General features: G+C 40.4%; 1 protein-coding gene across 1 annotated transcript in view; it reads left to right on the top strand.

Annotated features, from left to right (window-relative positions):
* The window catches only part of LOC111570773 (GDNF family receptor alpha-2-like), a 47,209-nt gene that overhangs the window by 5,527 nt on the left and 23,747 nt on the right, over nt 1-17,935 (top strand). The window contains exon 4 of the mRNA XM_055011678.1: nt 6,307-6,393. Coding sequence (XP_054867653.1) covers nt 6,307-6,393 — 87 coding nt within the window. The remainder of the gene's footprint in view (nt 1-6,306; nt 6,394-17,935) is intronic.

A 17,935-nucleotide genomic window follows, 5' to 3' on the forward strand; every position in this document is an offset into this window, starting at 1 on the left:
CTCAGCTACAAAATGGTTCTATTAGCACTCTAAGTTAAAGCAGGATTCTGTATTGTAAAACAGCATATTTAGGTTTGGGATGAGTTGTTGTAATAATAATGATCTACATAGACCAGATAAAAGACAGAAAAAATAACAAAACAACTCAACCGGTTGCTCTTTTTGCACTTTAGTTAATTTTTTCCCACCAAAGGGAATATCGGATGTCTGCTTGAATTAATTATTTGCAGATAATTGCCACCAGCAGCGAACCATCAGCAGCACTTCTTCCCAGGACAATGTGCCCTCACATGGTGTATCATCAGTAAGTGTACTGACAGATTTCTGCTCCCAGTATGGAGTCATGTGAGTTTTAGAGTCATGAAACAGCGCTGATGCTTTAAAGCTCTGTGTTAAAGTGTGCGACATGCACTTCTCTCTCCTCTTTTTCCTGTGAGAGTTCACTGCACCGTCAGTCTGATAACTGAAAATGCCAGATGCACTTGAAAGCAAAAGTAAAAAGTTAATCTTTCACTGAGTCAAACCAGACTCCCTGTAAGGCCCTCGAGCTGCTGTGTGCACCGTGTCCATTAGATGCAACTGTAAATTGCGTTGGTCATAACAAACAAGGGAAATGTGTTTCAAAGTTGACAATGTGTGTGTTGAAACACTGCAGAGAAAACACTTCCAGTAGTGCCTCCACAGAGTGACAACAGCGTGATTCATTACTGTCATCAAGTGTTGCTTGTTGTGTCCTCTTGAAGTATCAGCAGAAAGCGCACGTTGGCACATTTCAGCAGGGGGTCTCAGCTACAGTTCTGCAACACTATAAATCTAAAAGCACCTTCCTTACCCATGTGAACGCGTTTGAATATCAAAGTCCTGTAGCTACAATAGCTACAATGTTGGTTCAGATTGCCTCTTTGATTACTATTGCCTACCTTTAGGCTACTGCACTGCCCTGTTTGGCTTAAAAATCCCAGATAAAGGGTACTATAATGCCAATCTTTGAAGTATCAGGAACAGCGCTAACAGTAACCTGTTAATTGTGGTTTCTAATGGAAAATGGCAAATGAATTCAATGCGTCAATGTAGCCGTCCTTGATGGATAATGGGTGGTTTCTGCTCTGAGTTGGCCTGTGTCGGTGTTAGGCAATGGGGTCTATACAGCAGTTTGAATCTATAAAAAGAAGTAATTACTAAGAAAGAAATATTGGCTGCTACATGCTGGGATATTGTATAGGTGGCTGTGGTTCTCTTTCAATTGTGCTTTGGGCCTCATGTGAATAAAGCCTTGCAGGTTTGCTGTAGAATTGCTAATTTAAACGATAAGTTCCACACCTAAGACATACATTATTTTATAGCCTCAGCTGTGAAATCACATCCTTGGTCTCAAAGTTGGAATCGAAGAACTTTTGTGAGGACCTTTCAGAGCAGTTTAATTAGCTGAGCTAACTTCCAGCGCAGAAAGAGAAAGGAGAGCTCCATCAGTGCTCCACACCAGTTTGTTCCAGCTCCTTCATTGTGGAGGAGCCTGTGTCTTCACAAGAAATGACTAGAGCACCAGGCAGTTTTGTGAAATGATTTATTTTCTCCATTTTTATGAATGTCAGCGTTGCAAAGGTCATCTGCTGAATATGTCGCTGTATCATTCTAATACCACAAGCATGCCCATAATGTAGGTGGAAGTTACATGAAACCGGACAGTGTGAGAATGCTGTGCACATCATGATAGACACAGACGAGGGGAGAGGAGTAATGGAGAGAGCGAGAGGGAAGACGGGAGGCGAGGACAGGACGGTAGATAAATGATGGGAGGGGGGGAGAAGAAATTTAAGAGAGAGGCAGAGAAAACCAAAGAGTGAAAGAGAGAGAGGAAGAAAGAGAGTCATGGGGAGGAACCACGGAGGAGGAGGGGAGGTGGACAAGGTACACAGTATTCCTGGGTGAAACCATCATTACTATGAGCAATGGTGGCAGTCACCGGCCATTACCTTAGCCATCCACTGTCATAAGCAGAACATTTTTCCAGCCTGCCCCGCATGTCAGGGGATAGAGGGAGCAGGCTCCTGCATGCTGAGTATGTCCGCTCTGCTCTCTCCCCCTCTGCGCTGGAGACCAAACGGACTCTCTAGGTGGCTACTTCATCATCAGAGGAAAGAACCTGTCGATAGCTTCTGGATGAGATCAATAAAGTCTTTCAGAACTTTCCACTCCCTCTCTTGTCCTTTTCATCCCTCCTTCTCCCCTTTCATCTTTCATCCCAAAATGTGAAAAGGATCTGTGAAATATGATGACAAAACAGGCGGTGTTTGTCCTCGTAAATCTGTCTAATGATTTTCTATACTGTAAGGTGAAATGCCTGAGATGACTCCCATTCACTGTGAGGCTGGTATGGAGTGTGACAGTGCGGCTCAAATGAGGGCCCAGTAGTGGGGTTTAGATTAGCCTTTTATAGCAGAGTGAGTTCTCAGGCTCTCGATCAGAGGCCAGAGTGAGTGACAGGCCATTCTGCTCACTGAATACCGTCGTGATGTGGGCATTAAGACTCACTCCTGGCAGAAAGATGCACAGCGATGCTGAATGAATGTGCATCATAGAAGTCAACTACTGGGGTCGGTGAGCTCTTTCTCTTGCTGCCTGTCACTCTCTTTAACTCTGCATCGTGAAATAGCTGCTTAGATTTTATTCTGACTTCCATATGGAGGAATTCAAAGCATAAATAGGAGTCCGACACATTTTACACAGCCGTCCCTTAGTTACCAGTTTATCTATATGGCTGCACTAATCATGTTTGCAGTAAATATTTAAGCGGCTTCATATTGACTATTTAAGCTGTTGGAAGCATCCAAAAATTGTGGGATTTTCTCTTCACTTGTGTTGCGTCCAAACTGAGCAGAGAGAAGGAATGAGCAATCAGTGTTTTTACCTATCACTATTCGACATTTGGCACCCGATACCTAGAACAGAACTGATTTAGGTAAGTGAGTATGTGACGTTTCATATTAATATTACATCCACATAGCCAAAGGGAAGGCTGAAGAATTTCAGCACTCATTTTCTCAGCTATGTTTGCCCACCGACGCCACGCTGGATTGGAATTGTGACTTGAAATATTATTCTGAGCTAATCCAATATTCTATTTGTATGCTTTGAAATTGAGTTTAAAATGTCAATATCACTTCAAAAGCTGAGCCGTTAACTGAATTTATGCCTCAACTTGTGTTCTGTTCAAGCCCAATTTGAGAGAGCTGCATTTGTGGTATCACGTAGCTTTATCTTTTTCGTTGTTGAAATGAGCACGTAATGGGAGGAAGTTGAGAGGAAAGATTAACGCATTTTATCCTAATGTAATAAAAATGTGAATTCCCATATTCCAGCGTTTCCTCTGATACAGTTCTTTAAGGCAAGTGTCCTTTAAGGCATGATTTAAAAACAGATTGGCCTGGCGAGCGTCAACTCCACTGACAACTCATTTGTAAACTCTGGGAGACTAAACAGCAAAGCCTCGGTCACCTTTTGTTACCAGCTCAGTTTTGTGCCACAGCCAGCAGGGCTTTGTAAAAGACCTCCAGCAGTGCTCCAGGCTGCTTGGGCTGAACTAAGCTTTCTTGGTAATTAATATAAGAACAGAAGCAATTTTGTTGTATATTTCTGTCATATGAATGGGACGTTATATGTAGCAGGTGTGGATGTTTTTCTGCATTGCCTGCAGCAAAAATAGGCAACAAGATAAGATAAATATTAAACCGGAGGACAATCAGTATAAGGCACCTTTAAAGACACTGGGTGAATGACAATTATTAAAATTGATTTTGCTTCTGACCATAAACTGTTTGCCAAGAATGTCACTGAAAAATCTATAGGACAGTTTCCATCACCCCAGGAGTTTAACTTCATTGATAATGCATATGAAAAGGATGAGTGATGGTGCCTAACGGCTTTATAAAACCCCTCATGGCAAAGGAGAAAACTGTGAATCCATTTAAGAGCAATATTCTTCTCATGCTATACCAGGGAAAGACCTGACTGTCTGTCTGAGCTGTGCCGGTCATGCTCCATCCTGTCAGAGCAAATGAAGTCAAACGGAGGCTTAATTACAGCGATAAGTTGTTGCCCTGCGGCTAAAAACATCTTATCACTAAACAGCTGGGAAGAATTTTCTATTACTTGATGAATGCATAATTGGGTCCAGGGTGACTGTCAAAGAGCAGTTTTTTTTTTTTAAAGTACAACAAAGCCTCCTGCTGTGAGTCTTTTTTTCACATCCTCGGGGTGTGTGTGATTTGCAATTTTATGATTCAGCACGGCTTGTAACATCCATGTAAATAAGCTTTTAGAATTCATTAACTACAGCTACTGTTGTGGTTTGATATTATTGTTTTATAGGATCACCATAGTACACGGCAGCACAGCTCTTCTTATGAAATTTAATGTGAATTAACATTGTTCGATTCCCATCTGATTGTGCAGCGAAGCTTCCCAGCGCTGTAAGACGCTGCCTGAACGAAATGGTAAGCAACCTTATAACAAGATGGTTAGCTTTTGGCAAAAGAAAGGGCATCTTTTATTCCACGATACTCCGTAGAGTACAAACTGTTCTCGATGCACTGGATGAAGTACAAATTTTTCCACTTATTTGAAACACACAACAGAGGTGAGTGCTGCTGAAAAAAGACACAAGAGGAGGGTTAAGGTGGATTTTTGCCGTGCAAGTGGTAGTTCTTAAAAAGCTTCAGAGCATTATAGTTTATGAAGTGTAATTAGACATAATAACAGATCTCGAGTCCTGGAGCCTCTCAAGTCCCTTTCTCTTGATAGAAATGTAAAGATCAGCATGAACACAGATGATCGTAATGCACAGGCAGCTTGAAATAAAAACATGAACAGAAAAGACAAAAGACACCTATATACTGTATATACATAAACTTGGATGATTTAGGTAATTTGGTCTCTAAACAATCGCTCTGCTTCTCTTTGTGTTGTTTCTTTCTCCCTCTGTGATTTTGTCTGTCTTTGTATATCTTTTCTGTTCTCTCCTTTGTGTCTCTCTCCGTGGATCCTTTTTTTCTCTCTCAAACCAACAACTTTGAACTGAGCCAGATGTCAATAGCTATATGTCCTCAGAAAATGGCCAACCGAGCTGCTCCAATTTGTTATGATTGTCAGTATTGATGAAAAGGGTAATGTTGAACTGCACGTAAAGCAGTGACACTAAGACTGTACACAAGTCATAGGTTGTTTTTCTTTACTCTGTGGCTTATTTTGTGTGCTTTTGATTAATTTTGATGAATAAATTCAACTTGAACGTTTAGTTTCTTTTCCACTGAGTATCGTTACATAGCTGATATTATTTTGCCTTTTATTTCTGATCTACTACAATAATGTACATAATGGCGCGCACACACACACACACACACACACACACACACACACACACACACACACACACACACACACACACACACCTATACACCTCCTTCTACAGCAGGTTTACCTGTTATCGCCACAGTTAGAAGACAACATCTTATCAGCTTGCGTCGTCTTTTTCAAAAACATCCGAGCAGCATGTTGATAAACTAAACGTACTCTGTCTATTGATCTCTTGTACTGATTGGTTGTCCTGGAAGCGCAGTCTTGTACCAACAGGTTTCAGATTTTCTCATTTGTAGCAGCGGGCCTCCAAGCCTTCCTCACAACACCCGCACTGTGTTTCTGTTAGGATCAGAATGCAAAGCTATTACACACTAGAGGGTTTGTCTCAATCACACCGAATGGCTATGAATTTTAAATGTGGGATTAGGGCCTACAGAGAAGCAGGCACATGGGAGAGACTCAGTCAGTTGAGTGCTAATTTGATTTTTTTTAATTTTTTTTTTTTTTTTTACTAACAGCTCCGGCAACACATTGTTAGCAGGGAAGATGCAGTGCTTGCGATTTAGTCCTTCAGCTACTCCCCCAAATCAACCCACTGCAGGAACAAATGCTCTCTCCAAAACGAAATAATTTGATCATGATGAACATACTGTTTTCCATAAGAAAAAAAAACCCAAACCAAACCGCTCATTGGAGGCAGTTGTTGGTCAGCCAATACTGAGAAAAGAACTCATTTAAGTAGAAAATTACATTTAAATCCAAAACAGGCATTCAGTTGACACATCAAAGGAAAAACTCAAGTCTTATGAGTCTGTGGGAAAATTCAAAGGAAAAAACATTCCATTTACCTCTATTATGTAAGTGAACCTATGATGCTTTTCTGTGTAATGCATGTTTCCTAATGATTCGGTTGACTTAAGTGATAGGGAATCGTTTTTCTCACGGTTTCAGGTGGAGACATGGAGGACTCATCTCCATATGAACCCGTGGCCCCCAACCGGCACCCTGATGCGTTTCGCCTGGCTTCCATCTCTTCAGGTATTGCAATTTTGATCTTAACTGAGAACTAAATTTATCATCTGAGTAGGAGTATGATGCAAACACCGGTCATCCGACACTCAACTGTTTTGCCTTTGAATGCACTGAGTTCTTATTGTTTAATTTCTCTTGTGACATACAATGCTTGTTGTGGGCTTATGATGTAAGCTATACACTCTCAGTGCACCACCCTACGTTTTTCCCTACTATTGATTTTGCTCTCAGTTTGATTTCCTCTTTGGTTTACTAATTAAACAGCCAAGCACCCAGCAGGAGAGCTATAGCCTGCTTTTTAATCTATTGGGTACTATCGTCATGGTATCATTAATCAATGCAGCTCTTATTATAAGACACAGCTACAATAGTTCATGCAATTCAGAGAATCAAGTTGCACAATAGATGCGATTGGACACAGCGATGACGCCTGTCCATTGCCAGAGCTACAGGCTACAGTCACTTGAAAATTCAGTCGCTTTCTTTCATCCAGTTCTGACAGAAATTTCCGGAGGATGTTGCCTTCTATTTTCTTCTTTTTTAGCCAAGAGCAATCTACAAATACTGAAGACAGCACATTTTCCCTTTCTCTTGGCTGATGTATCTTGCTTTGTTTTATAACTGGGAGGTACAAGAAAGACATGCTTTTTGCATAATCCCCTTAGCCTGAAATCAGCAGTGTGTCACTTGTTTTTGAAAATACACTTGTTTGATATATTGAAAGACAGAGAGACAACAAGAATAAATTTTAAGAAGTGCAGGCTCTGATTGGTTTAGAGTTTTTAGAGATGATGGCAAACTGCCTTCCCTGATGCAAGTACATATTCATCTAGAAAACATTCAGAAAGTGCACACTTCCGCCAAGGCTGCCCAATTCTCAAAATTTGTCACTGCAACAACTATTTATAGTCATACATCACCCTTATAAATAATTAGCTTTATTTGGACTTTGTGCAAAAATAAACATTAATTGAATACGACTCATGACATTGAAGTTATTGTCATTTCAGTTTATCATGTCTCTGTAGTACCACCCACATGGTGAAATTTGACCAAATACTGCTTTTGCTCTGTCCAAACATAGAATGTTTTAAATACTCATCCATCCATTTTCTATACACACTTATACTGTAGAGATGGAGCCTATCCCAGCTGACATGGAACAAGGGGCAGGGCACATCTAGTCCAGTACAGGGTGAATACAGACAACGACGACCATGCTCACATCTACAGCCAATGTAGAATAATCTATTAACCTCTCATGAATCTCTTCAGACATATGGAGAAGATGCAAAGTTCACACAGAAATGTCTCATATTTTACAGTTACAAGAAATTAAAACAAACAAAAAACGCAGAAAAATCAATGAGACCCTTTTTCCATCCAAAATGATCATAGACTGAATCTAGCAAAGACTGAATAGCATTTTTAAACTACAAAATTCTAAAGTTTTGGAAAAACCTGCGTAGATCAAAATATGTGTGCCATATATTGATAGAATCCAGTTCACAAGTGATGAGCAAAAAAAATTAAATGCTTTGTGAAAAAAGACACTTCAGCACTACATTTTCCAATAACAGTTCTGTTCTGTCACATGGTCAACGTTTCCTAAATTTTCCTGACACCTGTGTTGTCGAGTTCTGAGATGCAGAGACATCGTGTCCATGTAGTTGTTTCAGATTCAGTTCAGAAAGGCAGCTTTTGGTCAGTATGCTTTCTCAGTTAAAGCAGTGAAAAGGTGGAATTCAATCTCCACAGACATTAAAGATTCAGGAAGCTTTTCAGTGTTTAAAAGCAGCCTCTTGGCTGAAGTCTACAAAATTGTCACCACCAGTGATTACCTTATATTTATTGTTTTTGCTGATTTTACTTATTGTCATACACGGATGGGCTTTGAAGTTTTGTGTTGTTTCATGAAGTGTATTTATTCCTCTGTGGTTGTTCTCTTTTTCTGTACCTGCAAATTACCTGCTAGCTAACTCTGGTGCAGTTACTTTTAATTATGCATTGTCCCTGCAAACATAACTGACTCATAAATAAATACATTCAATGGCTATAGAATAGTATAATTCCTTTACAGTAAGTGTTCTAATTGGCTTTAAGTGATATAATTTGAAACCAGGTGTTTATATTCATTCTACATCTGACTTTGTGATAACTGTACTGCTTCTTGACAACGTGGCTTTAGAAGTCCTGTACAATTGATCCTAACTGTGGTGGAAACCACAGTGTGGAATGGAAAAACATTTTCAGCTCATACTATGAAAACAGCATGTCTGCAATAAATTTGTATATCACCAAGAGCTTCAGAATTTCTGTGTTTAAAGGATTGTCAAATCAGTGGTTAACCCACGCTCAATTAGCATCTGTGTCAGTTTTTTGTCCTTTGATATCATCAGCACTAATTCATTGCTTTTGTCAAAAATTGCAGCAGTCCTGAAATAGGTCCTTCAAAACAAGAAATGGACAAACATGAGCAAAGAGTCACAGGTTAAACGAATAACATTAATAGCAGTAGCTACATGTTGAGAGTATGAATTTTCCTAAACTGCCTAAATAATCATTACTCTTGTGAAGCAAGCCTATTCATGGACATTTTCTTGTTTATTATCACTGTTAAATACAGGCCTTGTGTCTTTCACCCAAGTCAGTAGGAGTTTTTTTTTTTCTTTATATAATTGAGCAAACAGAGCAAATAAATGGATTCTTCCTTAGGTCTAAACTGAGTTTCCACTAAACTGGAATGATGAATTAAGCTTTTCATGGGAATGCAGTGGGGTTGTGAAACTATACCCTTTTAAAAAACTGAATGCATGGCATCCCTGTTGAGATGTCCTGCTAACTTTTCAATCAAACAAAACAAGAATGAAAAAGCACAGCTCGTTATATTTGGACTACCGGTGCAGAAGTACAAGAATACGTGCCCTGCTGAAAAAAAGGAGTGCAATACAGTGTACCAAGATGTACTAAGATACAACGGGGGACTCATTACTGTATCCATTTTGCTTCAGCTGTTTCCTCCATTCTCTCCAAGGTGAAATATTGGATTTGCTCTCCAAAATCTGTTTAGCCGCAAGCTTTCCTCATTATTTATCATTTCTGAGGACAGAGTAATTGATTGTGGCACTGAGAGAAAACCACAGGCAAACAGATAAGTAATTACACACTTGTTTTATGGAAATACTGCTCACTTTGATTACTCAACCCCACAAAAGTATTCATAATCATGTATATAAATGTTAAACTGCACAGAGACTTGGGGAATATATGATATCTGGCTGGTTGATGAGGACAGGGGAATGTATACTCTCCGCGAGGAAAGGTAGAAAATTGAAAAATAATCTCTGCTATTTTAAAAGTTTTTGTCTGGAAGGACGATAAGGGGCAGAAGTTGTGAGAGAAACAGATAGAATTCTATACTGCTATATACACTCACAGTGTAGTTAAAATGAAATTGCCCCAAGTGATACCTGAAAAACCATTTTGCACGCCCTTCTCCCTTTAATGGGACTGTGTAGTCATAGCTACTCGTTTTTGCATATCTTTGAATGCACTTGCAATTTGCTTGTGTACAAAACACAAAAAGACAAGGAACACTTTTAACCCAGTGGGATGTGTCCCCTGAAATGAGGGCACTGGCTCTACCTCTCTCCATCCATATTTCTTCAGCAGCAGTGATGACAACACAGCCAAGGATGGCTTCGTCAGAAACACAGAGATGAATTGTGCTCTTCTGGCCCTGGCTTGGTTGGCACAGTGCACCTGCATCAGCGGTGTTTCATCACCTCAGCACAGTTGCATCCTGGGTTGACTAGTGTCCCCGTTGACTGCAGTGGGCCTTTTTCCAGTGATCTCTTTGCTGTGATGACAGCTTGGTGGCACTCTCTGTTCCTCCACTGCTGAACACCTCTAACCTCTACAGAGTGATGGTAACAGTACTAAGTATATCAGCAACATGACAGGTTGCTAACTACCTAGAAAGTCACAAAAAAGCATACTCGCCTGTGCTAAACAAATGCTCACAAAATCTGTTTGGTGTTTATTGTCTCCTTGGACCTTGTTATTCTTTTAAATGAACAAGTCCAGTTGACACAGCACCAGAAACTTGGCACAACTTGGCGTTGCTTTCAGCTGGAACAAAACTGCCTCCCAATCCCATCAAACAAGTTCAGTATCAAATGAATTCTGCCACATTTTGGCCCAGAGACAATCTGGACAGTCTTATATCTTTCACAAGGTGTGTTGCTACACACCTGCACACCTTTTCACATTCTGCTTCAGCATTCAGGCAGGTATTATTCACTGGGCAGACTTATGTAAGCGTCACCTCTGTCCTGACTCTGACAGCATATGACGCTGAAGATAATTGAGGTGATCGATCTTAGAGAGCAGAGCTTAAAGGACAGTAAATGTGTGATTAGGACAGTACTGACAGCTAAGTGGAAGTGACTCCTGGTTACCATCAAGTGAGAATGCTTCAGAAAATGCTACTGATTCTCCTCTGGAAGTCGTTGCGACCTCTGAAATGAATGCAGTCTGTTTACATCTATGGCTGTTGACACTAAACTCGTATTTGAAAACAGAACTGCAGTTTTGTTCACACGGGTGTCTAGTTTGTCTTTTGAATTGGCTCCCCCTTGTTAAAACAATATCTTGTAAACACTATGTGCTGAAGATTTGTTGTTAATACAAACACACCATTTGTGTGTGAGACACGAAGAAACACAGAAAGAAAAAGAAAATGTCTTCACAATCAACATTTTAGTGGGAACTGTGTTACTATGGATACGAGAAGAACCGATAGGTGACACCTTTTCCCCCACGTATCCATAGACAGCACAAAATGAGTACAAGAGAAATTTAAAGAACCAAAAAATATGCCATCCAGCCAACAAAGAGAGTGATTGAACACGCGATTGATCACAAGGGAAAGGGATTAGGCAGCCTTATCTCGCAGAAATGACATCCGTATACTGCTAAATTCAAGTACATTTTGAAAGAATTGTGATTTTCTCCCCAGAAGGTAGAACTATGATGTAGTAGGAAGTGCTTCTAGTTGGAAAGAGTCACAAAAACTGCAATAGGAGGTTCAGGACAAGTCAGCAACAAGACTTTTAGTGAAAGCAGTAAGACTGTGGTTCATGTCCCATGCAGGACCAGTATTTGTTGTGTTTTCATTTATTTTCTGGGTTACCAGAGTGATGACTCTTGCTCAATCTGATAGACGATCACTTGGTTGAAAAGGACAAACATTAACGCAATCAAATAAATGGCAAAGATGAGTAGAAACATCTTTATAGAACAATCACAAACATAATCTGGGAGAAAATACATCGCCCTTAAAGTATAATTGAGAATACAGTTTAGTTGTATAGGAATCTAATCTTTTAGAGGCAGGGTTCCATTTTTTTAAATCAGCATCTGAGCTGTTGGGACAAAAATAAAAACCACTTTAATGATGGAAGCAAAGAGTACTGCTGCAAACTGAAGGATACATGCAAAGTGCACTTCACAATGCACTTCACAGGTTCTCTCCGTTCAACAACACAAAACAACAATGTCAAGACCCATAGTGTGTAGCAACAGAAGGATTTTAACAATATCAACACAGGACAAACTTCTTTTAATCACCTCACTGCCGTGAGTTATGCTTTACCACTACTTTTTAAGAATTGATCTAAATTATTAAAAATAGTGTGTGCTTTTTTTTGTATTTAAACTTGCAACAAATCCAGCAGGCCAGACATATGTTATGTATTGGATTTTTAAAACTATTTTTAAGCTATAATCTTATTAAAGAAGAGACACAAGATGTAGTTTAGCCTCCTTCTACATGTTTGTAAAAACATTCGAAAAGTTGCTGCATCAACTTTCCATCCAAAACCCAAACTCTTTTTGTACCACCGAGACTTCTTATCACTGTGAGATTTGTACAACACACTGTTTTGTCATCAGTGAAAAGCTTGGATACAATAATTACATTGAACCTCATACAAAGAAAAGCACATCTGTTTTTACCACTGGCAAAATCTCCATCATCAAGTGATACAGGATGCTGAGTGAGTCTCACCCAGAGGCAATTTGTTGATAATCAGTCCTCTACCCATCAGTTACCTACCCAAGAGCTGAGTGCAGTAAGTAATATTAATGCATATTTCTCCCTGTTGTAATCAAATAGGAATCAGCGGCAGTGGGAATCTAACAACTAAAACACAAAGATGAAGCACGGGGTGTTACACACTTCCACACCTGCCTGTGACAGATGTGTCATCACCCCATTGAATAACCTTTGATGCTTAATGCCTTCCGACATTGGATGGCTTCGATTTAACAATTATTATGTTGACAAATATTTTTTTATTGTTATTTTTTTCTGTTAATCTACATTTTACTTATTGATTAATTAACAAAAGTTATGGTTTATAACAGACAGAAATTTGTGAAAAAATGCTCATCATATTTCCCAAGGTTCAGGCAGGTGTCTTGTTTAGTGTAACTAACAGTGTAAAACTCTGAGAATTCATAAGATAGAAAGAAACAAAAAACAAACATGACCAGTGTTTTCTCAGTTGCAGCTCAATAGTCCTGTCCTCAGATCAATAAGACATCATATATGAAGGATGTGGGAGAAAATCCTTCCCCCGCAGTGGACCGTTATCAATCCCAGAAGAATTCCATATTATATGCTGAATGCAAAGATACTATATCAGTGGTCATTGACTGTAATTCTTAATATGCTCCAAGCGAAGTGTATTTTGTTCCTCTTGACCCAACGCTGAGCTAATTAACTTATTAGGAGCAGAGGGCAGCAGAGAGTCCTGGATTCAGGCGTCCCTGCAGGAATTACATTTAACATCCCTTAGTTAGACCTTGTAACTCTCGGCACTAAGCCTCTCACCTCTCAGCGCAGTGTGCCACCGTCCAATTAAATCCAGAAAGCCGTTTCCACAGCTGAGGAAAAAGAAACGGTGCAACGGCCCTGCTCAGCATGCTGTTGAAATGTTTGACATTTTTGCCTTGTCCTCATAACAATTACCATTACTTTGGAAAACACTGACATCCTCTGTTGCATGTGTACGGTGGGGTTTTTTTGGTTTATTAGGGATCTGAGCACATCTTTGCATGTGTTTGTTAGCACGATTGGTTTTGTGCGTGCCTGCAAATGTGCCTGTGTGCACTATATTACTTCAGATGCTTCATTATTCCGTGTGAATTTTCAGTTTAACCCGTAGCCCAGCCTCAGCTTGTCTCTCTGCGGGTCAGTAATGAGAGTTGTTCCAAGCTCATTTATCCAATGCCCTTAGTAATAGTCAGCAATTTTTTAACAAGTTTAAATTAAACAACAGTAAACAGAACATGTTTGTTATTTACGTTTGGTAGTATGTGTAGTTTTTCCTGATTGCATGCTGGTAAATAACAAGGAGGCAGATTATAGAGTCTATATTGGGTAGGCTGACCTGAAATGTGCATCTTGTTAGACTATTTCAACACATTCGGCATTATTGCCAGTGACGAGTGGAAAGAGCTATATTGAGGGGGCCGCTGAAGACGCTCCAGCTTTGAATTTCACCAGGAGGAAACTTTGCTCGAAGGCAACTGCTCATAAACAGCTCAAGTATTTAGAAGTGTGTTTGCAGTGATTTAAAATTCCTTGGACAAGCCTTTGCCACCTCCGCGCACACACATTGTATTCTCACATACAAATATTTAGTCCTCTCTCTCATCATTTCCATGTCCCCTCACTCTCTCTCTCTCTCTCAGTAGCACATTGTCTCATTTTTCTGCAATAATTCCCAGCTCTGACACAAAATTCAGCTGATTCCCGCGAACATCTCATGAACTCCGACGCTCCTCCTCTGATGACATCTACACATTTAACTTGCACAGTAAGGCTTAGGAAGATGATGCTGTGGATTTCGGAGCACCTTCTTCCTTCCCCTGTGGAAACCCCACTGTGACATGGAGTACAGAGCTAATGACTGATGAGCCCTTTGACACAGAAATGCTTGACATGCTCCTCGGGGTCCAGACTAAAGACTTCCCTAACAAGCTCTCACACACTCACCCAGGGCCGTATTAAATCCAAACTTTGGCACCTTTCCTAATTACTGAGAACATACCCAAAGCCAAGAGCCTCTTCCTAACCTGGGCTGAACTCCCCTCTGCAGCGCAGCGTCCCTTGAGTATGGGATGATATATGAAATGCAGAATTCAAATTAGGCTGACAGAGAGCAATTACTGGAGAAAGAAGATCCCTTTCTCTTTGGGAAAAAGAGTATCAAAATCCTGATACAGAATACGTGAACGCTTTATCCACTTCCTCCAATTCATACGTCCACCTCTGGTTCTTTCTCTCTCTCTTCATTATCCTCCTTTCCCTTTTTTCCCACTGTAACACAGGTCTTTGGTAATTCTGTTTCTCTTCATTTGTCTCCCTATAGGTATCTCCTATCTCACATTTTACCTCCCTGCTTCTTTCTCTTTATCCCTGTCCCTCTCTCTCTCTCTTTGTTCCCTTCCAAGTGTGTACTATATGTGCAGAGGGAAGAGATGGTTATTTCCACTACATTGCCATCAGTGGGGTCTAATTTATGATGCCCATAGAGTAGAGAGCCCTATTAAAAGCCTATTTACAGTCAAACAGCAAGACCACCAAAAGCATTGACAGTGCTTTAACTGTTGTTGACATCGACTAAACGTTACGAGACCACAATTTCCAAGGCATACCAAGCATTTGTTACTAAACAACACAAAACAATCTTTTTGTGATTTCAGGTTTTGTGTTCCCCCCAAATTCAATTAATATGTCACATTGTGCTACAAGCGCACATAAAGCATCTCTGCACACATTTATATATTAGTCTATTTTGCAGCCAACAAGTACCACAACATAATAGGGGAAAAAAACTCACAGTATTTATGGCTTGTCCTTCACTTAATGACAGTGACGGTGTTTATAGTTTCTAATAGTCAATCAGTGCACCCACCCGCTTCCCTTACTGCTCATTCAGTCCGTGCGCCGCTCATTAATGTATAGTACAACAGCAAGCTAGGTAAGTTAATAGATATGTGGACACTATTGTGATGCTGAGAGCTGTTGATTGCATTGCTGACGAGCTGGGTTAATTATTCCGAGCAAGAGTCGCACATCTTTCCTGAATTAGGCTGGATTAATTGAAAGCTCTCCAGCACATCTCTGTGAGTGGCTGTCCAATCTGTTATTCTGTGTCCGCTCATTTCATCGCTCCATCGGTCACGATCGGCTGCTGTAATCAACTGCTCAAGTCTTCTCTCCCCTCTTAAAGCTTTTTCCATTTTTGTACGTCTCGTATCATTAGCTTATCAACCTCTTTCTCCTCACATTATGGCAGAATATGTTTGCTGAAAACCTTTATTGTAATGCACTTGGAAAATCAATTATAACTCTGTAACACAATACTGAACATTTCCCCTCCCCATCTCCAACCTCTTTGCTTCCTTCCTTCTCTGCTCTTGCTCTTACCATCATCTTGTTTGTGTGTAAGCACGTCAGAGCCATCAAGTGGGCTTTGTGTCTTATGTTCGCCCCAGGACATCTTTTTGGGTTGAGCACCAAATTCAATCTCAGCTCCCCAATCAAAGGTAGTAAAAATCCGTCTATCGCTGCAGCCTCAAAAGCAGCTTCAGCCCCTGCTTGGTCAGATAAATCTTAGTAGCTCATCCTTCTCCTATTTTCTTTTCATCCTGGACCCCCCCTGTGGCCCACATTAGAGCCTGCAGATGGCCAGGGGAGATTTAGGAGCTGCAATCCATCAATGTAATGTAGCCAGAACTACTGGACAGCCGCCCCGCTAACCTCTCCTCCAGCTGGACCATCCCAGCCCCCCCTTCAGGCCCGATTCAGCCAAACTTGGCCCACTTTACTAAAACTTTGGCCCTCGCTTTGGCCTCCTCATGATTGGTGCTAAAGCCAGCCCTCATTTCAGTTACCATTGTTAATCGCAGATCAACCAAGTTGCTCCTGCTTGACGGGGTCGGCTGCTTCTCTGACGTTCTGCCTACGACGACTTGGTGGCTGTTTCTGTCAAATAAATGATACCAGCACAGTTCTGCCCGCCTTGTCTGCCATTTACACTAACAAGACTGAGGACGCTCTGCTGCCAGACATCTGTTGTTTTGAGTGTTTATCCTCTCCCCTCAGAGAGCGCGAGGATAAACAAGTTTCTTTTGATGATTCAATGATGTCTTATTTTAATAAGAGTCGAGTTAATGCTTGTATTATTTGAATAAAGAAGGAAAATTTCTCTCTGATGGCCTGTGACAAGCGCTGGAAAAGACAGCGGTAATTCTGAACATCTCCATCTGTTGAACCTGGGACATTTCTCTCGACACCCTGTCCATTTATCAGCGCGCCTGCTGCATTAACCTTGATACATCTAAATGAAAGCCCTGGTTAACGGAAAGCTAGATGAAGTGAGCGCTCGTCTTTCTGCGATGAACACCTATTATATATTCTACTTCTTTTATTCTTCACTGGTTGCAGGTTTAGTTTTATCTTATGGGATCTGAAATCGTTAATTTTATGGGGTTTGCTTATTTTTTCACCCCCTCACTCTGATGTTGATGTTCTATGCATACCTAGTTCTAGAATTGATAACTTGCAATGTCCCACTTGGAAACAATACAGTGTCTCCAGCACACCCCTCCAAAATAAATGTTCGTCTTCCTGCTGGAGGCTGTCTGATAGACACAGAGTGAGATTGGTTCTGCTGAATAAGAGATGAATCTCTCTGAGTGTCACCATGCTGCCACAACCTCTGAAATATCATTATCTACAGGGGAGGGAGGTTAACTTCTCTAATATAGCCTGAATATAAGAGAGAGGTGCCAAAAGTGAACATGAGCCTTCTTTATTACTGATATATCTCAGGAAAAGGTGTGTGTGTTTTTTTTTCTTTTACTGCGACTGCGGTGTATGCGCTACCTCAGAACACCCAAACATATCTAATAACAAAATCTGTTTCTCACAACTGTGATGTGCAGCCTGAGGGGTAATTGCAGTGTTTCAGTTTGAGATAGGAAAAAATAAAGGAATTTTATCTTGTAGTTGAACCGCCTAATAAGTGAAACATACAGCATAAAGTGTATCACAACACTGAGTCTTTGGCAAGTCCTTGAGCTCGCTATGTTTTGGTCAGATGTTAGAGTATTTAGTGTTGTTTCCCGCTGACTGGTATTTGCCTCAATAAGCTTTTTCGTCAATATGTTCCCAAGGACTGTTTACTTTACATTACTTCTATTCAACTAATGAGAAATGTACTGTTTACTACGTTAGAAGTCACATAATAAAATCACCATACTGAATATTATTTCTATTAAACTGATGCACCTTTCTTTGGCAGCTTGATTATTTACTAATATAATGGTAATCACATCACACTAATACCTGAAAATGAATAATTTATTGACATCCAATTTGGAATCATAGCTTAATTCATTCATATTTCACTCAAGGTCTGAAACGGACTGAATCAATAATTCAGTTAGAGTGGATGGGGCTAGCTGCAGG

Source organism: Amphiprion ocellaris, chromosome 6 (genome assembly GCF_022539595.1).
Source record: "Amphiprion ocellaris isolate individual 3 ecotype Okinawa chromosome 6, ASM2253959v1, whole genome shotgun sequence".
NCBI classification, from domain to species: Eukaryota; Metazoa; Chordata; class Actinopteri; family Pomacentridae; genus Amphiprion; species Amphiprion ocellaris.